The 26,405-nt window shown below is 36.6% G+C and overlaps 2 protein-coding genes and 1 pseudogene across 2 annotated transcripts; 2 read left to right on the top strand and 1 right to left on the bottom strand.

Annotated features, from left to right (window-relative positions):
• The first annotated feature begins 420 nt into the window (after positions 1-420).
• LOC105044982 (uncharacterized) lies at positions 421-9,778 on the top strand. Its single transcript, XM_010923106.4, is given in 11 exon segments — positions 421-752; positions 1,047-1,199; positions 2,096-2,291; positions 2,294-2,310; positions 2,471-2,653; positions 3,783-4,004; positions 4,721-4,837; positions 4,929-5,072; positions 5,380-5,481; positions 6,414-6,482; positions 9,248-9,778. Coding segments are annotated over 11 exon segments (1,641 nt in total). The 5' UTR covers positions 421-548; the 3' UTR covers positions 9,482-9,778.
• Positions 9,779-10,148: 370 nt separating this feature from the next.
• LOC105044981 (uncharacterized) lies at positions 10,149-11,406 on the bottom strand. The gene is made up of 2 exons (XM_019850918.3): positions 10,975-11,406; positions 10,149-10,422 (listed from the first exon to the last, which is right to left on the bottom strand). The coding sequence occupies exon 1, from the start codon at positions 11,270-11,272 to the stop codon at positions 11,006-11,008; it is 267 nt and encodes an 88-aa protein (XP_019706477.1). The 5' UTR covers positions 11,273-11,406; the 3' UTR covers positions 10,149-10,422; positions 10,975-11,005.
• A 1,568-nt stretch (positions 11,407-12,974) lies between these two features.
• On the top strand, positions 12,975-24,866 carry LOC105044979 (importin subunit alpha-4-like; annotated as a pseudogene).
• Positions 24,867-26,405: the final 1,539 nt, after the last annotated feature.

Here is a 26,405-nt window from a genome sequence, read left to right as displayed (position 1 = left end):
AAAAAAAAAAAACTATTCATCTTAAATTGAATTTAAAATAAAAAGTATAAAATTTGATACAGTGGAACTAAGATTGGACATTGAAAGAGCATAGCTCATCCAATTCCAAGCCGATCAATAGAAAAGCCAATAGTTTCGAAATTTAATCCAACCCATCAAAATATTTAATAATTTTTCATCATTATTATCGACACCCACACGATGAAGCCCAAATTCCTTTTTGCCAATCCCCCCAACCCCCAAAACATCAGACCGATCAATGATTTCCTGTTTCCTTTTTGTTTTTTGAGAGCAGCTTTTGCTCGAGCGAAACCGAAATGGCAGAACCCCTGTAGGATTGGGTTCAGGAACTGATCGAGACCAGCCATATATCGCTTTCCTAAGATTTTGGGGTTTTAAAGCGGACTTTCCCGCTCCGGTTCATCCCCTGCACCCGGTTCCCACCGTCTCTGCCCTAAAAAACCTGAGAGCAGTCGCTCAGAGGAGACAGACGTTTTCCTTCTATCTTCTACGAATCTCAGAGGGGATTTCCCCTCCGATCGCAATCCATGGAACCCGCCGTGGCTCCCAGCTGCGCCAGGACATCCCTCGCCGCCCTTTCTTCTTTGAGCCTCCCTAGATCGGCGCGGCTCCCGATCCTTCCCACCACTTCGTGTCCATCTATTGCTTCTTCTATCCACAACCCCGTTTCTCCCAAGAATTTATGCTGCAGAGCTTCTCTGGCTGCAGATCCCAGAGTGCCCGTGACTGAGGTAAGCCTTCTTCCCGATTCTATGTGGAATTTTCGCAAACAGAAGCGGTGGCGTCTATCTCTACCATGCCTTTGATTAAAAAAAAAAAAAAAAATCATATTTTTATAACCGGATTGGAACTTTATGCTTCTTTTTATCTGCAATATGGGCAAATCTTATGGGGGAGCACTTTGTTATTCGAGCTTAGAATGTACCACATGGCCTACGGGTCTAGGTTTTGCTGTATGTCTAGCAACATGATTGAAATATATTGTTCAAGGAGGCTTTTTTTTTTTTTTTTTCCCTATTTGTTAGACGAAGAAGACCCATGTTGAAGAGACTGCAGACATGGAATCGTTCAGCTTGATGAATTTGTCGCCGTTGGATGGCCGTTATGTACAAAAGGTCAAAGATTTGCGGCCAATCTTCAGCGAGTATGGGTTAATCCGGTATCGTGTTATAGTTGAGGTGAGACAATTGTTCAAACCTGATTTGTTTTCGGAGTGTTGGTTGTTGATTGTGGTGTATTTGTAGCTTGGTGGTGTTGTTCTCCGTTTTAGTATCTTGGAGCACTGATAAATTCGTACATATTTGTTTTTCCTTGTCAATTGTTCTGCTTCAAAGTGAATCTTTGATTTAGAAGGGCCCTGTAATTAATGGTTATCTTATCTCATAATCCGCCGCATTTGTGCTACCGTATTAGTTGAATAAAGAAGTAGTCAAATAAAATCATTTTTGTTGTATTTGAAGGCAGTTTTGACAGTCCGTTTCTTGTTGTTCTTAGAAAAGAGGCTACTGGTTATAGTGGTTTATTTTAAGTGGTCCAGAATCTAGTTTAGCCACTAAGAAGGCAAACTGTAGTTTTAATATTTTTGACAGGCAGTACCTCTCACCAATTTACAAATAACTTGATATACACAATAATGCATGATGATCAACAAAGTCCTATTAAAGGGTGTTTGCAATCTATACCTTATTACTTTCATTTATGACCTGTTTAGGACCTTTCAGTGATCTTTGGCTTGTTAGATAGCAAACAGCAAAATATTTCAACTTCTGATGTTGAAGGTACTCTAATGACAGAACTGGGTTCTGATTAAAATATCAGGTTAATTTGTCAAAGTTTCATCGGTTATTGCCGGTTTTTATCAGCAAATAATCATTACCTATTCTTCTTCTTCTTCTTCTTGAAGTGATTGATAGTAGATTCTAGAGTTCTGTTTGAAGTTTTGCTGATTATTCTTCTTAATATCCCACAATGAATGTAGAAGAAGGATTTGTATAATCAGTGTAACTTGATGGGCTATCACTTCTTGAAGTTGGTATATACATTGTTTAAATGGTGTAGAATTGTCTCCTTTCAGGTCAAATGGTTGCTGAAACTTTCTCAAATTCAGGAAATCACAGAAGTCCCAAGCTTTAGCAGCGAAGCTCAATCTTTCTTGGAAAGAATAATTCATGAATTTGATATAAATGATGCCCTAGAAGTGAAAAAAATTGAAAAAGTGACCAATCATGATGTCAAGGCAGTAGAGTACTTTTTAAAACAGAGGTGTAAATCTGTCCAGAGGTAGCAAAGGTTAGCTTTCTGATTTTCTATTGGTTAAAAAAATGTCTGTATTTATCTGGTTAACACAAAATAGCTAAGATATGTTACTCATCATTTTCTTTTTATAATCTGGAATGGCTTAGAATTTTTTCTTTGTAATTTGGTTATTAAATTGTTTCTTTTCTATCAGGTACTTGAGTTTTTTCATTTTGCCTGTACATCTGAGGATATAAACAACCTAGCCCATGCGTTGGCATTGAAAGAGGCATTCAACACTGTTATATTTCCTGTTATGATTGAATTATGCAAAACTATACGTGACATGGCAAAGGAGAATGCACATGTCCCTATGTTGTCCCGCACTCATGGGCAGGTATGCTAATCATTCAAGATAAGAGAATAATTTCTTGCATATGATGTTACCATTGGTTCTTTGAGAGTGTAAGTTTTATTTTTCACATTAACAAATTGAAAATCAACATTAATTTTGCTTTCAACAACTAACATCGATCTTGTCTGTGTTGTATATATCAGAAGAGGTATTAATGGAAGAGGAGGTGGGGATGGGGGTGGGGAGTGCTATTTACCGGGGGCAAATGAGTGGAACTAACATAATAGCAATGTTTCAGCCAGTAGATGTACCTAGTGAACAACAGATTCATGCTACACTTTTGAGCTGTAACATTGTGGCTCACTTGTTGAGTCTACAATAACATTGTAGGGTCTGAACCTCAGGCATGCATTGTGTGGGTGAATCTAATAGCTGTCAAAGAGACAAAGAAAACGAATTCTGGTTAACTTGAATCTTTCCTTAAACAACATGTGTTTATGTCTATAAGCACATTCCCTACTAAGGATAAAACAAAATACAAAATGTGATAGTTGTAGCAGTAGAAGTTTGGAAGTTATTCTGTAACATTAATGGAATGTCTTGCAGAAAACTTATGGAGGAGAAGAAACTTCCTATCTTGCAATATATATAATGTATGACGTTTAAACATATATGCATTTTTTCATTCATCATACTAGAAGAGGATTGGGTTTCACGCACTTTCCCTCCAAACTAAAAAAATGTGATTCATATTAGCTACAATTTAAGGGCCAATCCTTACATGAAAGACATACTACAAAATATTCTTTACCAAACTGATTGAATTGATCAAGTAGGATTGCTGTGAACGTATTCCCTATAACATTATCCGATCCAATGCAATAGATTTTTCTTTTCAACATACAAAATTTGATGGGTTCTGGAAGCATAGAAATTCTACTGTAATAGAGTTCAATTTGATGGCCTTCAGAAAGTGTTTGTTGACACATTCAACTTTGAGATCTCTAAGTGCTAAAATATTACTCTGTTTTGACATAATACTTGTCCAAGCGACCCAAATAGATGGAATGGCTTTCTGATCATGGTGATAATTATTGTAAGGAAGATTTTTGCCTACCCAACTAAAAAGATGTTTTGTAATATATGATTTTTGTTTTTGGTCATCTTGTAGCCAGCATCCCCTACTACTTTGGGAAAGGAAATGGCAAATTTTGCTGTTAGACTAAGTGAGCTAGGAAAGACTTTCACTGAAGTTCAAATATTGGGAAAGTTTGCTGGTGCAGTTGGGAACTACAATGCCCACAAAGTTGCATATCCTGATGTCAACTGGCCAAGAGTAGCAGCAGAGTTTGTGAGATCTTTGGGCATAGATTTCAACCCTTATGTGACACAGGTATGTTTTTTCCGTTCATTTCTTTGTATATTTTGTACTTTAAGGATTTTCCTTTTGTTATTCGCGTCATTCGCTTTATGTTTTTTATTTTTTTACACGATTTCTAGAAAGACTTTAGGGGAGTTTGCTTGCCAGAAAGATAATGCGTTAGTCATTTCCTCAAAATTATCATGAGTGAAACAATTTTAAAGATAGATGAATGATTGTTACTCTAATGATAACCATATCTAATCTACAAATTATTGTTCAGATATGTCAGTTCTCAAACAGCAACTTTTACAGCTCTGACCAAGTTGTCTACATCGCAGAAATGTGGGCTCATCTTTTTTTCTTTTTTTTTTTTTTATAATTTTTAACTTCGTTATTTTTTCCTTTTCCCTCTCTGTGTGTATGCATGGAGAGGTTGCATAAGCTTGAGGCAATTATAAGATGCCCTGTCCTTTGTCTTGCCTTGTTTGTTGTGGTGCCATTCGTTATAGGTGGGACAAACTGGCTGTTTGTTATCAAGTTGGCTTGTACATTGTTTAGCCTTCACCATTGCAACACTTCATCCGTACTAGTTGCTTTACTCATAGGGCTGAGGAGGTGGAGTAGGCCTTTCATGTAAACCCATCTAGACATCCTTAATTACAGGAGAAGGGGTCGCATCATCCTTAATATAGTCCACATACTGCGTTTATGATCCTGAGTTAATTGCTTGCTTTTTCATTATGCAGATTGAGCCTCATGACTATATTGCAAAGCTTTTCAATGCAGTCACCCAGTTCAACAACATTTTGATTGATTTTGACAGGGACATTTGGAGCTACATATCATTGGGTTACTTTAAGCAGGTATCTCTTTTGCTACTCACACACCTACATTGTTAATCTTCTTTTTATTTCCCATGAATTTTTAACTTAGACCCTTTAATGTGCTACACAGATAACTAAGGCTGGTGAAATTGGTTCCTCCACTATGCCTCATAAAGTCAATCCTATTGATTTTGAAAATAGTGAGGGTAATCTATGTTTGGCTAATGCTGTTTTATCCGCCCTTAGCATGAAGTTGCCCATTTCACGCATGCAGGTATTGTTTAATCATCTTCTCTCTTTCTCCATGCTTTATTCTTAATTAATAGACATTAGAAACTGGGAAATAGGCATATGCTTCCTTGAGCTATATCCTGGCAGTGCCTTATAATCTGAAGCTACCAAATATTTTGGGCAAATGCTCCTGTCTTTAGACTTTGTTATTTGCTTAAACCTTCTAGACTGTGTCCAGTTCATCGATTGTAAGATAGGTTCGTTACCTATGCGTTTCACTTTGGTAAGACAGCTTTATTGGCCAATATTTATGGAGTAGCGTAACTCTTACTGTTTACAATGATTAACAGCGGGACCTTACGGATTCAACTGTCTTGAGGAATTTGGGTGTTGGCTTAGGGTATTCTCTCTTGGCTTATAGAAGTTCACTACAGGGAATTAAAAAGCTACAGGTAAGCAATTGATATTTTGTCTGATTGAGAAATTTAGACTTACGCTTTCATGATCTGGTTATCAGCTTAATAATATTGTGATTTTTTGCTTTGTACTTTGTTTTTATGACTGTGTTCTGGAATCTGGCTTTGGTGATGCTTCATAATTACATGTTCTGGTCATGTAATCAACAACATTACACACCAATTTGCTTACTAGTTCACCGTTACAGCTTCAATACTGTATCATAAAATGTTTATGAAAAATCTGAAACATCCTTTCACACTATGGTAGAAATGTACATCGTGCAGCTGACACATCTGATTCCCAGTAAACATCCCTTCTTCAGCACCCTATCGTTTGGCATAAATGGCAAGAAGACCAATGGTGTTAAGAGGTTTACATGTTGTACTTTAAGATGGACGAACCCATATCTGATAGTCAAATTATTTATTATCATTGAATTTATATTTTATTTTACTGAAGCATAATGCAGCATATGAAATTTAACTCTTAATGTCCATTAATCTAATAAAGGTTGTTTCGTTATGCGTGTGTGGTACATGTATGCTTTACAAATTTCATGTATGTGCCTCTATGCTTGCATTCTGTGCAGTCTTGCATGCTTACACATGCCCCTGCTCATGCAGATACACACATGCACAGAGAGAGAGAGAGAGAGAGAGAGAGAGAGCAAACGCTAATTTGGATCAAATTGTTGTACTTCCAGTGATCACATTTATATATTATCCTAAATGTTAATGATTGTTACAGGTGTATTATGTGGCATCCATTAGTGGCCAACCATGTAATAGCCTAGAACATAACTATTTACTATATGCTCTTTCTTGAATGACTTGAATAACCTGTCAGGACATCTTTCAATTCTATGAAACACTTGTTTTTGGAATTAATCTAGCACAATGTACAAATAATCCTTTGTTGTTTCCAGGTGAATGAATTTCGACTAAATCAAGACTTGGAGCAGACATGGGAGGTCCTTGCTGAACCAATACAAACGGTAGCATTTTATATCACTTTTTTTATTTATTTATGATCAAGCAAATTTAATTGTAGCTGCAGGGGTCCAATGTTCTCAATCATTGTCATTATGTATTGATGCAGATAGTTCAGTTTTTATCAAGAGATAAGCACTTAGCATTGCAATAATCCAACTCATTAAGTATTTGATCAGCACCACCCATGTTATCAATGAAACAAAATTTTGGATATGGATACATAAAAATATATTTCTATCAGCTATCTTATCACAATGATTTTTTCTGATTGAAAAACGATTATAATCAGACTCATCTTGTAATCATCATGCAGAGACACCTGCTAGTCACATATAAGTTTCCATTGAGATAAGGAAGATTTACTACATTTGAAAGTGTTGATGGTATGGATTTGTTTCCTGTGCTGAATGTATGAAGCACTTGAGGATCCATACTGAGCCATGCTTAATCCAAAACTAGTTGAGGTCGGCTACATAAATCATTTTCCTCCATTCTGCACTATTTAGGGCCACACTTTTTGAAAGATGTAGCAATATCAATTCCTTACTACATCCTATATGATTTCTGGTCCACCTCCATCTCTCTTTTCTTTTACATGTAGCAAATCACTTCTTTGTACTTGTGCATCCATGGCCCACATGATGCATGTCTAAATTATCTAAGTTGTCCTTTTAATTTGTCATTTATTGGAGCAACCTCTACTCTTCTATGTATGGTTTTATTTTTTATTTTATATATATATATATATATATATATATATATTTGTATTACCACACATCCATCCCAACATTCTTATTTCAACGACAACTCATCTTGTGTGCACGTTGTTTTCTAACTGCCCAACATTCTATTTTATAAAACATGGATCGTTGTATGGCTATCCTATAAAATTTTTCCTTCAACTTGGCAGGAGTCCTATGATAACATAATATCTGGTTACACTTCGTCATTTTAACTAACTTGCTTGAATCCTATAGATAAATCCTCTTCAGTCTCCCCTTTCTTGTGAATGGTTGATCCAAAATACCAAAAATAATCACTCCTAGGAATTTCATGATCCTTAATTTTCAACCCTGTCCTCATCTCTATTTCTAATTTTACTAAAACTACAATCCATATATTCTGTCTTGGTTCTACTGAACCTAAAATCTTTAGATTCTATTGCACTCCTTCATAATTCCGATTTACAATTAATTTGACCTTAATTTCTCCACTAAGCTTATATTATTTGCAAGTAGTCTGCACTGAGGAATTTTATCTTGAATATACCTAGTAAGCTCATGCATAAATAACACAAACTTAGAGCTGGTTCTTGGTGCAAAACCCATTGCGTTGACAACTTGCTAGTATTACCACCAATAGTTCTCATACCAGTAATCACTTCATTATACATATCTTCAATCACATTAATATATCTAATCAAAGCTCCTATCTTTTCTAAGACGCACTATAAGACTTTTTAGGGATTTTATCATATGCTTTCTTTGAATCAATAAGAACCTTTTGAGAATCTTGTCTTTTTTCTTTATATTTCTCCATTAATCTTTGAAGAAGAAAAATAGCTCCCATAGTCAACCATCTTGGCTTAAACCAAATTGGTTCTCTAATATTTTTGTGTCACATCTCTATCCATGCCCAATCACCATCTCTTAAAGTTTTATGGTATGGCTTGTAAGTTTGATACCATGATAGTTAGGAAATTTTTGAAGATCTCTTTTATTCTTACTAATCAGTACTACAGTGATAGTTGGGTTTGATGATGGTTAGGATATTCATCAGGCATCTTCTTGGCCCTTGAAATCTTATTAAATAAATTAGTCAATCAAGTTAATCCTACGCTACCTAAATGCTTCCAAATCTCAATAGGGATTTCATCAGACCAAACTTATGTTCATCTTTTTCATAGCCTCCTTAGCTCAGGTACTCTAATTCTATGTGTATACTTAACACTTATATCCTGAATGAAACTAGATGATCCATGATCCTATTCCATTATACAGATGGAACGGGACTTGATGACAGCTAAGTTATACAAGTAACTAATAAGATTATTAGAATGAGGTTTGTAATATAATCCGACATTATCCACACGTAGACACAAACACAAAAGACATGTTAGTTTAAAATCACAAACATATTTTCCTTTTCTAGGAATGCCGCTTGCTATAGTGAGAGGGAGGATCCTATCTTTCTTCATAGCTTCAATGTCTGCAGTTGTGAGCATCCAATCCAAATCCCATATCTTAACCAACACTAAGGGGCTGTTTAGAGCCCTCTGGGTGGTGCTGCAGTGACGCTCAAGCTGCAATGCAATGGAGTAATAGGCAATCCATCTGCAGGGGCTTCAGTTTATTGTTTGGATGGTGCTGGTGATAGGGGAGAGGGCAATGATGACAGAGGGAAGAAGGCCAGGGCAGGAGGTGAGGGAGGTAAAGGGGTGGCGATGGTTGTGGGGGAGGCAGTCCAAGGGTGGTGAAGGGGTGGCAGTGGGTAGTGGTGACAAGGGGGATGGGGGCTGGGCAAGAGGCAGGGGAGATGAAGGGGTTCAGAACCTCATTTTTAATCATTTCAGGAGACAGTTAAGAATTGGAAATACCTTGTTCCATTTATTACGACTTCTCTTTGGATTCACACTCCTTAGAATACTGAAACTTAACCTGATCAAAGCTATTGCATTAACCAGGGAACTTTTCTTCATCCTCCTGGCTTTGTTCCAGAATGACCATAATAATTCCCTGGTGGGACACGTCTGCTTTCCATTTTGCAGGTTATGCGGCGGTATGCTGTTCCTGAACCATATGAGAAGCTGAAAGAGTTGACTAGAGGAAGGGATGTTACCAAGGAGAGCATAAGAGAGTTCACGGAACGTCTGGATTTGCCCCAGGAGACCAAGTCACTTCTTTTGGATTTGACTCCTCAGTCTTATCTTGGAGAAGCAGAGAAATTAGCTACAGTCATTGACGATGCTGTGGATTTAGAGAATGGATTTAAGCTTCTATAGATCAGTATCGTTGGATGTTACTGCGGTCCTTGACTTCAATAAAGGAGCTTCAATAAAGGAGCCAGGCTGGTATTCACGATCTACCCTGCAACCATAGGTGAATCTTTTCCTTCTGTTTTTTCTTCTTAAATGGAGAATGACAGCACAAAGAAGCAAACAACTGTAGACAAATTGCCAAGGTGCAACATTTATCCTTCATTATGTTTTTTTTTTATTAATAGTAAAAGTAATCGAGGTTCTATCGGTCCTCCGACTTTGATGTTTGCCAGAATATATATAGTCTTTATATTTTCTTCATGCTCGTATTAACTGAATTTTTGCTATGAACTGAGGAAGGCAAGGAAACTTGTGTTTTAGTTACATTACATGCTATCATCATGACTGTTCATAGCGCAGCTAGATGGTCTGAAGGACATGCGTGTTGTTGTTCCTTTTGCGCTTAATTCATTCACTTCAACCGATATCCTTGGTTTTTTGTGGACATGAAAATTTCAACCGCTTCTACTGCATGGCGGATCATGTGTTGAACATCTCCGGATCTTGTCGCACCTCGCACCCCGAATTCAAATCGCAACCCCGTGTGGACCCTCCGAGACTTTGCGCGGTAATTCAATAGCATCAATCACTAACCAAATTGATACAAACAGCTTCAAAACAAGACAAGAAATGTGGGGGCGACAAAGCAAATAAAATCCATCCAACACATCAATCACGGGCAGTTGGTCTCGTAGCAAAGATTTTTGTTACATGATCTGTAGAGTTTGAGATGATAAATTTGCCCGCCAAGCAATTGCACTCGCACCATTACAAGAGGTCTATAAATGGTGTAATTAGAGGAGAAGAAGAGGCACAGCTTAACCACCGGGAGGGGGCCATGGACATAGGAAACCACTGGGCTCTGTCCACTAAGGAGAACGGTGAGAGTCAACAACTCTGGTAACCTGGCCAAAGTAAACCATATCAAAATCGTTACAAAATCATAACATCTCCAATTCGCACCCTATCACACCCTATCAGATCCAATATGTTCCGCTGATCCCAAATTCTACCCGTGAACACAAAATCAGGATCCGAACTACCTCTTGATAGGTCAATAAAGAGTAGGTCCACTGATAAAGATCATAGCAATGGCCGACAGGTGACAGAAAGTTACAGCTTACAAAACAATAAAATGGAGGAGGTTAACAAAACTAAACATGTTTCTCACGACACATGCCACATGCCTCGGTGTGGCACCTAACCTTCCTAACCACTCGTCACCACCACCAGCTGGCCATCATCCCGCGGCAAGACCACCGGAGACGGCAAGACCACCGGAGAACACAAGGCCAGTGCTCCCATGGTGCCTTCCAAAAAACGAAAACGAAAAAGAAAAAGAGAAGGCCAGTGCTCCCATGGTGCCTTCCAAAAAACGAAAAAGAAAAAGAGAAGGGAAAAGCAAGAAAAATCCATTATTTGACCCCCGGAATTTGAGACGGTGGGCTACAACTCACCGAGTAATTAATTGCACCCCAAGCAATAGCCTCATATGGTGCAACCGCAGCAGACAAAGAAGAAGCACAGCATGGCAACCAAGGCAACAGACTCGAAGGCGGTCACGAAGGTCCAGAGGATGCTGTCCACCATCGAGATGGGCGAGAAGTTGATATCCGGCCAGCTTGATGTGAGGAAAGAGAAGTCGAACTCTGGCCAATGGAAGATGGACCATGACATGCTTCTGGTGAGGTTGGATAGGTGAAACTCCGGCCATCGGAACATGGAGACCGGCGAGGATAACAGGGTCCTTCCCATCTCTCTAGGATATTAAGGGAAGACTGAAGCTTTTTTTGGTTGCCTGTGCTTATCTTATATGGGAAGGGGTAGCGATTGATGTAGAATTTTCTTTGTAATATTTGGAGGAGAGGGTCCCTCCCCACCTGGCTCCTTTTCAAACAAGGTGATCTTTTTCGCCCGCGGCCCTGGTGGGTTGCCGTAAATTCCCCGTGCTACCACATGAATCCTAATCTCTCGGTTCGGCTTTATTTGTGCGTAACGATGGTGACGGCCCACAAGTTGCCAAATTCTCTAAGAAATCTTCACCATCACATATCAGTAAAGATCTTTCCATTCCAGCACGCGAGCTTTCATTCCAAATGTAACAACAGTAACGAGATTGTATCATCAGGTTTTACAAGTAATCAAACATTTTTTCAAAAATAATATTCAAATTTTGCGTGAAATATATCCATATATGGGTTGAGGGCCATCTATTAGATAAAAAAATCGTGGGAGTATTTGAGCATGTATGAAGCATCCCGTCACAAATGGGCTTCTTTTTTTCCCTTTTTTTTTTTTTTTTTGGTGAATTGGATATATTATAGTGTTGAAGTTAAACCCGATTACTAGTTTATCTCTATCTTCTGGAATTAAGTTTATTTAATAGATTAAGTATATCATTATATTTTCTCTTCATCTAGTTGATAAAGTCTACCTAATTTGATTAGGTATATACTTTAATTGCTCTTATCATTTTTAAAGCTACTACAATAAATATTTGTTGATTCTCTTTATGGCTGAAGTTAACAAAAGCTTTCTTTTAAGTATTTTTCTTTTCAGTGTGCTCTTTTTGCCTTTATAAGTTTGTCCTATCAAATTAGTATCAGAGCAAATGACTCCTAGAGCATGTTTTTCTTTTTACCATCAGAGCGAGCAATGACATTTCCCCTTCTGCACCACTATTCCTTTGGTGCTCCTACTAGCTCGAATCTCTAACATGGGCCTCTACTTCTTGTTAGAGTTGATCATAAGCCGGGTCTCAAGCCTGAATTACATTTATTTTTAGTCTAACTAGCTTGGAAGGTTGGGTCTTTTTAAAATATGATATTTGTTGTGTCCAAGTCAGCTCATGATCCGCTCTATTTCTTACCCAATCCTTGATTTCATGGGTGGTACTTGATCACCATATTCATTAGATCTTTGACGATATCTTCTTCTTCGTCGGCTTCTTCTATTCTTACTTCTCTTGATGTTGGATGGCAATTCAGTCCTCATGGCAATATTTAATGGCTCAATTCAACACTTTTGCCTCATGTTAGATGAAAAATTTGGATCATTATAGTATCCAAATGCAGGGTCTCTTTAGTTATTAAGAAATTTTTAAAATTGTGGAGATTGAAGTTATTGAACTTGAGGAGAATCCAACTGGCGCTCAGCAATAAGCCTACCAAGAGACTAAGAAGAAGGTCTGGAAGGCATTGTTTTCCATTTATCAAAGTATTAATGATATGGTGTTTGAGAAGATCTTTGGTGCAACTACAACAAAGCAAGCATGGGATATTTTAGAACATCCTACAAAGGAGTTGAGCAAGCCAAAAAGGTGATATTTTAAACTTTGAGGCATCAATTTGAGCTTTTGCAAATGAAAAATACTAAAATTTTTTGTGCCTATGTATCTTGAGTATTGTCCTTGGCAAATCAAATAAAAGCAAACGGAGATAAGATAAAAAAACTTGCCATGGTGGAAAAAATCTTGCAAACATTAATGGCAAGATTCGAACACATTGTCATGGCAACTGAAGAGTTGAAGGATCTATTCACAATGAAAGTGGATGGATTAATGGGTTCATTAAATGCTCATGAACAATGGCTCAGTGAGACAAGTGAAGAGAGATCAATCAAGCAAGCTGTACAAGCTAAGCTTCCATCAAAGTGAAGAAGAAAAATACTAGTACTGCAAAACATTATAGTAGAGGTTATGATAAAGGCAATGAGATAATTATAAAGGACATGGAAGTGCTCACAGCCATAGTACACTAAATGGCAATAATGAGTCTCACCATTTAGATGGTCACCAACCGAATTCAGGCCTACGAAGTTTAAAAAGAGAATATGAATGATGGCGAGAAAGACATGTCAAGTTAAATATTAAATGCTATAATTGTTAATATTGTTGGTATTATGCATCTGGGTGCAGAATCAGCAAAAATAATCAGTCTGTAAAGCACAAGAAGCAGGTGATGCAAAATATCATACTCTCATAATGTTTTCCAAAGAAGAAGATACAAACAAAGATACTTGGTGTTTTGACATTGGCTATACAAACCATATGATTGGAAACAAGAAGTTGTTCATTGATTTGGATGAATCGCGGTGTGGTTATTGTCAGACTTGCAGATGACAATACAGTGCTGACAATAAGTAAAGACAGGATTCTTATACAACTGAAAATGGTAGTCACAAATATATTTTTGATGTATTTTTTTTTTTGTTCATGGCATGAAGAGTAATTTACTCAATCTACAATAATTGGTTGAAATGGGGTATTATATCGGTTAGTAATAAGCATATTGTCATCTATGATGATAGAGGTAACTTCATTCCAACTAAAATTAAGAATGATATTTATTGCTACTTGTGCTATTGTAAAAAATGGGCCATAGTTGTGGCATCTTAAATTTGATCATTTGAACTTTCTAAAATTAATATTTTAATAAAATAAATATTTTCATTTTTTAAAAAAAATCATTCAGCTACCATGTTGCTAATATGTTGATCATTCTAAATTAACATCGTGAGGTGTTTCAGAAGTTGACTCAATTGCTTATAATCGGAGTAATTTAATTATCAACAATTAAAGATCTATACACGGCCACAAGCAAAGTTACCAATAGCAACTAAACATGGAGGTTGCCTGTTTTAAAAAAAATTTAAATAGCTTCATAATGAAGCAAGATAAAATGTGAAAGTTAACTAACTTTTGAAGTATGATTTTTGAGTTATGTGATGCTAATCTGTTATTGCCATAGCTCAAGCCAGGCATGGCTTATTTTCATACTTAGTAATCTGAAAATTTGTACTATTGTTTTAGCTCATCAATATGTAACTTAACATGTCAATACTAAGATAATACATATTGCATGCAAAAGATACATCTATCTCTCATTGACAATCACTGATTGAGCCAGATATAAACAATCAATAAGGAAACAAGTGAAAGAGCAACATAAGAATCGACTCAAATTTTTTAATGTCACCTAAATAATTTTCAATTTGAAATATCAACATAAACTTCAAGATGATTTGTGCAACATTTTTTGCTAGCATTGCTTAGCAAAGCTCATCCATATAATGTTAAATTTGCATGATGGTAAATATGAAGATTTGTTTCTTCACATAAAATTGGCCAAATAGTATTACAAATATTTAGATTATGTTGTATGGTTGCCATGAATATAACATTAAAAATACAATATATCATACAAAAGAATAATATAAAATTAGCTGCTAAGTATTACAACTTTAGATTACTTCATATGGTTGGTGTGAGTGCGACATAAAAGATACGATATATCATACAAAAGAAATAACATATAGTATAACAATAGCCTGAGTATAAGCCAACAAGAAACATGAATGAAAAAATAAAAAATAAAGCAAGGAGTATTTAAATAATGTGTGAGTTGAGGTGCAAGGAACAAGCATCATGTAAATGATGATAATATATATTTATTGATGAGCATGAAAGAAATATAATTGGTATGCATGGAATGTAAGGAACAGGAACTACGTAAATGATGAAATTTGGGTGAATTTGATATGGTATTTCTTGACAAAATGGAGAAAAGATATCCACTTTAATAAACTTACAAGCAAGATTTACATGCAAAATCAAGAAGATATCCACTTCAAAAGAGATATATCAAATAAATAACAAATACGAAAGATATCCAGTTCAAATGTGTCCAAGATAAACATTTCAATGGGAGAGGAAGCAGCATATTTGGCTTCCATAGATCTTTGCTTACAAATAAAAAATCTTGCGTCTGATTTCATAGCCAACCTTTAATATTCCTTTCTTCGTATAGCCTTTCTAGAGAGATTGATAAAAATAAGAGATTAGGGGGGAATAAAAAAAAAAGGTTCAAATGCTACATTAATCATAGCCATCAGATATTCTCTCTCTCATTTTTTACATTTTCTTAAAATATATTTTGATAAAAAAAATGTGAAAATTGAAGTTCACTACTTTTGGGAATTCCTGTTGCTGATAATAAGGACAAGATATGTTGCTACATCAATTCAGCCCATGGGTATCCACCAACAAAGAAATTTGGCCCATGCAGCTGACCCAAGTGGACTGGATTTGAAGGAGATAACCCAAATAAAAGGGTATAACATGATAAGGGCGTCGAAAATAATACTAAAAACAATTTAAAAAATCTTATTCAAATATCATTAATATCATTTGATGTATATTGTGAAATTTCATGTTTTAATTAGTATTTTTATAACAAGATCCTTTTTTACTTTGATAAAAAAAATGAAAAATGAATATATTTTATTGGGTTCTTTGTGATATTTTCAATGCTTTATCGTTAAAATATTTCAAAAATTTATAACTTTTATACATTCCTATACTTATATATAATTATTTCTTACAAACTCTCTAAGAATAAATAATATGGATATAACTAATATTCGATTTATATCTGCATTGATTCAAAATAAATATGGATGTGCCAATCTGATTTATATTCATCTTCATTTGGAACAAATATGGATATTAATTTTGGTATATGTGTAATATTCATATTCATATTTGTATTTATTAAAAAGTATGGATACATATATGGATATACTAGTATCTTTCCATGTCTAATCTATTTTCGTTTTGTGCTTGTTTTATTGTTTGATAGGGTGGTAGAGCACTATATTTCATAAATGTGTGATAGTATACATTTAAGAGAGAAGGGCATACTTTTTTCCCCGAAAATATATCATACACAATCTACCATAAAAGAAATCTCTTAAGATTTTTGGAGGCACAAAGAAGTGTCAAAGCATAAAGGACATCATGGAGAAGCTATTATAATGCAAAATGTGACTCTTTTCAACTAGCTACATTAAATGTTCTCAATAATTTTAGGATAATTAATAGAATTTGTTTATGAATGTACCCCCACGAATATCACGGGCTCAAGTTGGTGGGATGGGTGGTCCAAGCTAATAAACCCATGTGGTATCTTTATTATTGGTCAGCGGAGATTATGATGATCTGTGATACCCAATCTTGTAATCCTCATCATAATTGGCTCCTACTCGAGAGAGAGGCTTATCTATGGCTCGGCTCCTACCCGATTCCATTGGATCCTCCTTGAACCGCATATCTCCTATTTAAGGACTCACATGACTAATAAATGTTGAGATACACAATGGATTTAGATTCAATACTGCTTATCATAGATTCACAGTCTAGAAGTTTAAACTAGCAGGAGGATCCATATGGCTTCCCTTTTATCAGTCAATGTGGGACCGTGACACCAAGCAACCTAACCTGCACTTAAAGCTTAATTTTGACAAACTGTCAATTCTCTTTTAGCATAAAGGTTGAAGTCGCATATGTGGTGACTATCATAAATTTGAAGGCCATTCATCTAGGAAACTCCCTTCCCTCACCTTTTAGGCATCCTCATGAAGCATCATCAGAATGGGAAACACCCACTAAATATCACAAATATCCAAACTGTGATCCTGTATGTTCCAAGAAAAATTACTTTAAAAAATCAATTCGCCATGTATTTTTGTGCATCACATAGAGTCCAACTTTAGAAATCTCCCATTGGTCTCTTAGTGATTTTATCATTAGTTGATTGTTTTAGTAACTTCGAGCGCATAACTATCATTTATTTCTATCTTTTTTTTTTTGGTTCAGTTTCTTGGTGTTGATGGTCTTTATATGTTCCGCCAGCTGGATAATCTACCTTCAATGGTACAAGGAGTATGGTCTGAGAATATGCTACTTTGCAATTGGAAGCGACGAGACAGTTCAGGAAGCTTCTGTCAACTGGTATTTATACATAAGTGCCGCACAATTTGAACTTTTTTCCTTTGGGAAACAGAGGATATCTGTTATATATGATTTACCTTTTTTTTTTTTTAATAGAAATGGAAGTAGTGAGAGGCTAGCACCAGTCTTTTATTCACAACAGAAATTTGCAAGAGCAAAATGAAGAAACACCGAAGGAGTGGCCTGGTGGAATGGATCTTTGCTTCCATGCAAGTGACCTTGATTCGAGTTTTTGTGAATGCCCGGGGCTTTGATTAAATGGCAGGAAACCTTCCATGCCAACTTATCTCAAGGAGCTAAGCTTGCCAAATTGTTCCACAGCAATACATAAATATCAGTCATCCGTTACCCTCGGACATTTGCCCGAGATTGGATTGGGAGGATGACTGGCCATCCTCTGAGGAACCATCTTCCTTTACTGCCTTTGCCAGGCATAGACCTCCTCGTCCTATCCTCCAAACTGAGACCTCGGGACAGGGCTCTGACTCCTTTCAGCAAGAGGGTGGTGTTGAGAGCTCCAATCTTGGTGGTGAGATCAGTGGTGGGCTTTCTCTTTCTCCATTCCTTGAACATGCTATTTCTCTTCCACTCTAGATGCTAGTTGTCACGCTCCCAACCCGAGATTGTGAAACGAGGGTCATGGCAACCGCCGCATACTCATAGAAAACTCTTCCCATAAGCATGCAAGGCATCTTATCATGCTATCCTAAAACAACAGCGGAATAATTATTCAATAATTTAAATCCAAAACATAATGACCTAAATTTTTTTCTTTAATATCTCAATAAATTCAACAACAATTCAAAGGCTTTGCATCAAATTCAATAAACCTTTCAACCTAAAATAAAAGTATGAAGATACTGCTTCTGATCACTCTTCCATTCATATCTTGTATCATCTTAATTTCTCAACATCTGTAAAAACAGTAAAATAAGAGGTAATGAGCTAGACAGCCCAGTAAGCAATGATCACTTCTCAACAGATTTCATCAGGCATATAAGTAAATAATCATTTATAGAAAATAAGCATATAGAGTTCATCAAATCGAAATCAATTTCAATTATGCAACATAATTCATGCCAAATTCATTTCTTTTTCGAAAATTCAAGTTTCTTTCTAAATTTCAATTTCTTTTGTTCTTCAATTTTTTTTCGTCAACCATGAGCTATGACCACATTTTTCCTGTGGCAGGATCATAATACCGCGTATCTGCTTGCGGTAGGCTGCGAATCATCTGGCAGCCATGTCCTTTGGAACCGCTGGTCTCGCTGGCGGTTTGTCGCTGGTCTCTCTGGCGACATGTCGCTGGTCTCGCTGGCGACATAAATCCTCAGGACAATCAATTGCCAACGTACATGCCCCCATTGGCAGGGTCCTTTACATAGTCAGGTTGTCAATTCTTATTGTTTCTTATATCATAATTCTTCATAAATCATGTTTCATATTCTAATTTCGATAATAAAACATATAATCATGTAGTATCGAAATCAATCAATGTAATGCATCATGAAATCAATATGTTCAATCATGCTTCATCATAACATTTTAAATAAGATATTTTCATAATAAAATATCATTCATCCAATTCATGCATCGTTTCACAAATCATGTCAGAAAAATACATTATAATTTGCCGATAAATCTAGAAAAAGTGAAACATTACTTACCTCGAACGCACTCCAATAAATCCACATAATTCTATAAATTTTCTTCCAAAAAATTCTGTTCGTAGATCATATCGCAATATTTCATGATCAAACATCCACAATCCTATACAGAATCAATTTTAATAATTAGAAAGAATACGAATACCATATTTCAACGGTTTAGATTGGGTCCGATCATCTAATTTTATCTAATCAAAATCTAATTAGGACCTAAATGATCCAAAGTTTGACTATCAGATCAAATCGGATTCGAAGTGATAGGACCGAGGTTTCTTCATCGATTTCATAAAATCAAGTAGAGAGAGACAATCAGAGGAGAGAGAATTTATGAGGTATAATTCGAATTAATCAGGTGACACAATCCAACATTACGATTGATCCAATATCTTGATTGGTGAAATCAACATGATCAAATCAAGTCATGACTAGATCGGGATCATGGATGATCAAATCTAAAGATTCATGATCTGATCAAGGTAGGTGCTAGTACGGTGTCTGACAATCATGGATCAGAGTTCTTCATTAGAATCAGATCAGACTTATTAAAAGAAATTTCTTCATTCACTAACCTTTTTTTAGAGAGAGAATCAATCAAGAGAGAGAATATTTTAGAGAGAGAAAATTCTAGAGAAAGAAAATTTTAGAGAGAGAAAACTCATCTTGAATTTTTCAGACAATATGATTCAACAAATTCTGATCGATCAGATCAAATCATGCTAAAATTATCATGTGGATAATTCAATAAGATCATGAGAAATAAAATTTAAAAATACCTGATCTGATCAAAGTGGATGTCGGTGTATCGTCCGACGATCACAGATCAAAAATCCATTACGAGAATCATTTAAATTCATCATCATTCTTCTCAAAATTAAAAATCTTAGGAGAGAGAAATAATCTAGAGAGAGGATTCTAGAGAGAGAAAATAGAGAGAGAAAGTCCAATTCTAGAGAGAGAAAATACTAGTTCAGACTGAAGAGAGAGAGGAAAGAGAGAGAAACTCTCTTTCTCATATTTTATTATTTATCTCATTATTTATTAATTAATTTTATTTTTCTCTTTCTTCTTTTCTTTCTTTCTCTTTTTTTTTTCTTTTTCTTCACGGAAGAGAGAGGAGAGAAAATCCTATTTATTATATTATTATATTATTATTATATTATTTTCTTTCTTTCTTTTTTTTTTTTCCTTTTTCTTTTTCTTTTCTTTTTCTTCTTTTTCTTTTCTTTTCCTTCTTCTTCTTTTCTTTTTCTTTTTCTTTTCCTTCTTCTTTTTCTTCTTTTCTTCTTCTCCCGTGGGCTTGTTTTGGGCTGAAACAGGGGACCGTGAGGTCCCCTCGTTGGATGGCCGACCGACGGCGCAGCCGGCATGGGACGACCATCGGCAGGAGAGGAGACGTTCCGACGGCAAGGGGCGGCCAAACCGGTGGTCGGCGGTGACCACCGGCGACGGCAAAACGGTAAAAAAAAAAAATCTTCCGCAACAAAATCCGACGACTTCGGTCGCCGGCGAGCGTGCACATCGGCACGGGAAGGAAGGGGAAGAAGAGAGGAAGAGGAGGAGGCTTACCTCCGTCGCGGGCGAAACTTTTCCGGTGAGAAATTGGACGGCACAGCGACGGATCTCCGTGAGAAATTTCCGGCGATTGCCGCCGTTTTGCCCCGAGATTTCTCGATGAGAGAAGAGAGGAGGGTTCTCCTCCTTAAATAGAACCGGAGGGAACTCATCTCCGACTCTGATTGGGAGCCGACGAGAGGAGGAAGAAGACTCCCGAAGAGAACTCATCTCCGACTCTATTTTTCTTTTTTTTTTTTTCGTTTGGATTCTTACATGGGTTGGGCCGTCACACTAGTTCATTGATTGGCAAGGAAGTTTCTTGAGTGTTGGGCTCGAGTGGTTGCCTGGTGTCACCAGCGGCTACCTCATCGATGAAAAATTGTGTGCCGTCCATCTCCTATGGCATTGACCCAAGTAAATCGAGTTCAATCCAAGACGGGCCGGTGGGTTCGTTTTCAAATTTTTCTCCTAATAGGTTTGCTGCCATTTCATCGTGTGTTGGGCTCGAGGTCCTTGCGACCCTATCTTCTTCAGATGATCTCATTAATTGGTATTTTTCTTCTTCAAAAGATCATGATGAAGGCCTCTTCACCGTGCTTCTTTCTCTTCTGATAAAAGTGATGGCCTTTTAAAATCTATTAATGATCTTCATCACTTTTGTAAAGAGTAGGAGGTTGTTGGGATTGTCTTTTTGACCAAATTTTCAACCAAATCTGACGTGACCGATGCTGTGTAAGTTGTGGAGTCTTTGGTTTCTTAAGTGGATCCATTCTTTCTTTGGATGAGCGGAATGAGTCACATGACGCGACTCCCTCTCCCTACAAGATGAGGCTCTTTTTTTTTTTTTTTGGACGCTGACATCGCTCCAGCCTTAGGAATAAAATTTTTATGATCGGATCGATCATGAAAAAAATTATGATCGGATATATTTGAAGAATATCCATCAAAAAATAGGTGATCATACATACGTTAAAATATTAAAAAAAATAAAATTTAAAAATATTTGAACAGATGAACATCATATAATTTTTTTTTTTATGGATCTCCCAGTATATGTGCATAGAAGATGATAACGATCCGACATAATTCCTTCGATTGATCCGACTACAGTAATTTTTTCCGGCTCTCCTCTCTTCCTCCCTCTGTTCTGCCTCGAAAATCTTCCAGGTCAAAAGCTGCTATTGCCGTGAAGGAAGCCACTGCTAAACTGATCCCTGTGAGAAGGAGAAAGAGAGACTCTAAGGTGACTGCAGATAACTTAGATCCCCTCCTCCCAATCTCTTCCCTTCCTTAGCGCTTGCTTCTTGATTGGGGTAGAGCATGTGGATTCGCTTTTTCTGAAGAGATTGCAAAGGACGTCGTTGATAATATTCGGGAGCTGGAGAAGGGGAAAGCAATGGCGACTCTTTCAGTTCAGCCATGATCCTTTCTCCATTGGGTTTTCTGTCGCGATGGAGATTTCTCTACGTCGTCTGTGTTCCTACTCTTATATCGGGTGGAGGTCGCTCTTTTGTTTTGGGCTTTGGCCGGATCATTGGCTGGCCCGGTTCTTTTGTTTTGGCTTGGAGTTGGAGTATGGTTGATATGCTCTGTTATATCTGATTTACATACTTTATTTGTAGAGCGGCATCCTCCGATTGAAGAGGTCATTAAGGCAGGTGTTGTCCCCCGGGTTGTGGAATTTCTTTCAAGGCATGACATACCTCAGCTGCAGGTCCATTTTAACTGTATTTTTGCATATTTCATTTGGCGAGGAACTTTGTTTAATGTTGACAATAAACTTAGCATTTTGTTTTTTTTTTTTTTTTCCAACCCAGTCTGAGGCTGCATGGGCCCTGACCAATGTAGCTTCTGGCACCTCAGAACACACACAAGTTGTTATTTGAGCAGGGCGCTGTTCCAAATTTTGTGAAACTTTTAAGTTCACCAAATGATGAAGTTAGAAAGCAGGTTAGTTTGTATTCTTTGCCTTGTTTCTCATGTGCTGATGCAGAGAATAATCTCTACGGATGCCTGCTTTTCATGTGCAATGTGAGATCAGTGAAAAACTATTTTTTGGTATATTTAAACATGCTGTTTGGGCTCTGGGTGATATAGCTGGTGACTCGCCAAGTTGTAGGGATCTTGTTCTTAGTCATGGTGCCCTCCCCCTGGTAATGGCCCAGATAAATGAGCATTCAAAAATATCAATGCTGAGAAATGCTACATGGACATTGTCTAATTTTTGTCGTTTAAAACCGCCTGCATCTTTTGAACAGGTTTGGAAAATTAGACTGAAGTCTTTTTCTAAATAGTCATTATGTTCTTAGAAATCTATAACTGTTGATTTGTATATTGGCTCCTTTTAATTGTTTCTTTTAGTTGATCATATTAGACAAGGCCCGCACTGCAGATACTTCAGCACCTTATTTATTCCACTGATGCAGAAGTTCTAACAGATACCTGTTGGGCCCTGTCTTATCTTTCTGATGGGACTAATGACAAGATTCAGGTGGTGATACAAGCAGGTGTTTGTCCACGTCTTATTCAGCTTCTCCTGTAAGATGCTAATCAGCCTTTTTGCTTCTTTGGCTCATGCAGTTTTCATATGCTCTCTTCCTTTCTTTCTTTCATTTTCTGCTCCTTTTTCTAATTATATAACTGACAAGATCTGTATCCCTTTTAGTCATCAGCTCCCTACAGTTCTCATTCCTGCCCTCAGAACAGTGGGGATGATGCTCAGACCAGGTATGAACTGTGCTACCGATTCAAGAAAAGAAAGAGAGGCTAAAATTATTTTTGGCTTGTTTATTTTTCATGTCTAAGTTGGATGTACTTCCTTCTGCATTTCCTGCTTCTTTTCATCTTCTGTCTCCTTTTTCTTTTACAGAATAAATGATAAACTCTAGTTTAACAGTCAATTATAGAATAATTTGGTTTGCCAGTCCATTCAGTACTTAACAGAATGATGCTGTTGCAACTTCAGGGAATTGGTTTTCGTATGGGAGATCAGTTTATGTGTTATTCTCAGCTGCAATAGGCAATTGGTACAATCCTTTGAAAGTAAGGAACATATATTTGCAGATTTCTTGTGTATTTTTTACTGTATGTAAAGTGCCCATGGGCCTTTCTGATAGATCGTTCATTCACATATTTTGTATTTAAGGCAAGCATCAAAGTGATTTTCCTTAAATATTGAATTAACTTTCGTAAGTAGTTTGCTGATAGATGTTCATGCTGATTTGAAGGAGGATATTGCTAATGTGCAAATCCCCCTCACAGCCTGTTGAGATATAGGTTAGAGTTTAGTAAGAAAGTATGTGCTTGGAGGTGATGGCTTTACTCAATAAACTGTTAGAATTAATTACGTGTGAGGTATGACAAAGTGATGATGAGACCAGCAATGTATCTCTGATGATGAAAGTGCAAATTAAGTCACTTGTCTGGTGCCAAAATGAATAGCATCACTACATATTTGTTGGAGAAGATCGATGTGTTAATCTAACTTGCTGACCTGAACATCATCTTGTAATTTGAACTCAACTATTGTATTTGTTGTTGGGATTTGGTGACTTGGTGAAGTGATAGCCTTAATCACTATTTGGTTCCCAACCTGAATTGAAACTTCCTGGGCCTTGGTGCCTTTGCAAATATCCAGTGATTAATCTTCACTTGATTGCTTGTAATGGAAACTTGGAGTGGTCTTAATCATACTTCTTCCCTCTTATTTACATTACTATTGCTACATGCAGAAAATGAATAAAATCTACGCTTGAACACTAAAATGCTACATGTAAAATCAGTAAGTGTTATCTTTATTCAAGTGACACTTGGTTTTCTTGTATGGGCTGTGCTCTAATGATGGCTATTTTAGGTACTAGAGTATCTTAGATACCTGCTGAATAACTTACTTCTTATTAGGATTTGAGTCACAACCTCCTCATTTCGAACCAGCTGTCTATGATATCTCAAGAACTGGTAATACTTGAGATGTTTGATCTGAGAGTGGGCTGGACTAGGTCCAGGATTCAGATGTGCTGCCAAGGTGGGGGAAAGGATTCCTTGAGGGGAGGGGTCTGGGATTAATGGTGCAATTTAAGTGTATGATTCATCAAATCGGTTTTCACCTATTTAAATCGATTCATTTATTTAAAGCTATTGATGAGTCTGATGATACATATCTGTTTGATACCATGTTTCAAGTGCCAGAACTGCCTTTATAGTGCATGCTTAGATGAGTTAGAAAATGAAATTAGCTTTTAGAAAGCTGGCACCAAATAGCTGGATCAAGGTTTGCTGGTTGAAGTTATGTTTATGTACATACATGCTTACATGTACATATAAACATGCATCAACATTCATATCTGTCACGTCCCAAATCCGGGACATAACACGGCCATGCTACCGAGGGATGTAGCCCACGATAACACGAAGCCAATCCATCATAATCATCTAAAATCCGTCAAATAAAAAGATTCAATTCTATTATTCATTAAATAATCGAACCAATATTGGTTCAGAGCATCTAAATCCAAAAGCAAGTACTAATCCGAATTTCAACATTCATAAATAACTACAAATCCATGATTATAAAATAAATTAAACTTCTGTTGCCAAATTTTTCAGCTTGCTATGCCGATCTTCAAGCTTGGATTCCTTTTGCCGATCCTAACCTTATTTCTCTGTTCAAACAAAAAGAAAACAAAAAGAATATTAGCTACACTAGCCCAGTAAGTAGAACTTGCGCTTCCTTATCGGATCAAGCATAAGTTTTTCATGATAATGCAATATTTAGAAAATAACAGATAATACAAAATAAAGCATTTCATAGAGCATATAACAAAACAAGTTATAAACTCATCATGCATGCATAAATCATGTATATTTCACAATCATGAATCGTAAATCATTTTCATCATGTATTCATGTCATGTTTCAAAACATTGCTCACAGATATTCGTGCTAAGGTCACTATTATACCCGTGACAGGGTCATATTTCTTAATCGACAGAGTTCTTAATTCATGTGCCAACTTTATACCCGCTGGCAGGGCCATGTTTCGTGTGGATGCTAGCTCCGGATGTCGACCTTCCCGAAGGGATTCATTCATAGCCATCTGAGAGCCTTTGAAATCATTATATCTTTTTCTTAAAGCATACATATACATAGATGGAAAAATAATGAAATTCATACTTCATAATCATGCTATTTTCATAAGACATATTCATGAAATCAATGCTCATAATAAAACATGCTTTTTTTCATATCACATATGCCAATCCTTACTTTATGAAAAATTATGATTTCATCAATAGCAATTCTTTACATAAAAACATGATCATTTAAAAATAAATAAGGAGCATAAGATCCACTTACCTCGTTCATCTTAGATCTTCAGACTTCGTTAGAAGAATCAGCTAATCCTATTTAAAATATCAAATCACTATCAAATTCTATTCCATAAATATAACAAGATTAAATCATAAGGAAAGAGGACTGTTGTCCGGATGTGTCGGACCATCCAGATACCAGGGCAATTCAGGATCTCTGATCTGAAAGTCAGATTCAAGTGACTTGATCAAGAAATCATGAAGCACAGATCGAATTAAAGTCAAGATCAATCAGTAGAGTTATTTAATAATAAATTTGAAAGATCTTTGATACGATCAGATGAGGTTGACATACAGCACGGACATCAAAGCAATTTCGGATCATCTTGTTAGAGTCAATATGAACCCCTAAAAGATGAAGGCATGACTCGATACAGGAACCACAGACCCTTTTTAGAGAGAGAAAATCGGTCATGAGAGAGAAAGTGGAGAGAGAAAGTGGAGAGAGAATCTTCGTATCCTTCAAAAATGACAATCATGATTGAGATCATCAGAGGTTATATCAGGAT

The sequence above is a fragment of the Elaeis guineensis genome, chromosome 5 (assembly GCF_000442705.2).
Source record: "Elaeis guineensis isolate ETL-2024a chromosome 5, EG11, whole genome shotgun sequence".
NCBI lineage: Eukaryota > Viridiplantae > Streptophyta > Magnoliopsida > Arecales > Arecaceae > Elaeis > Elaeis guineensis.
The sequence above is the reverse complement of the archived record's forward strand: the minus strand, read 5'-3'. Positions and strand labels throughout refer to the sequence as shown.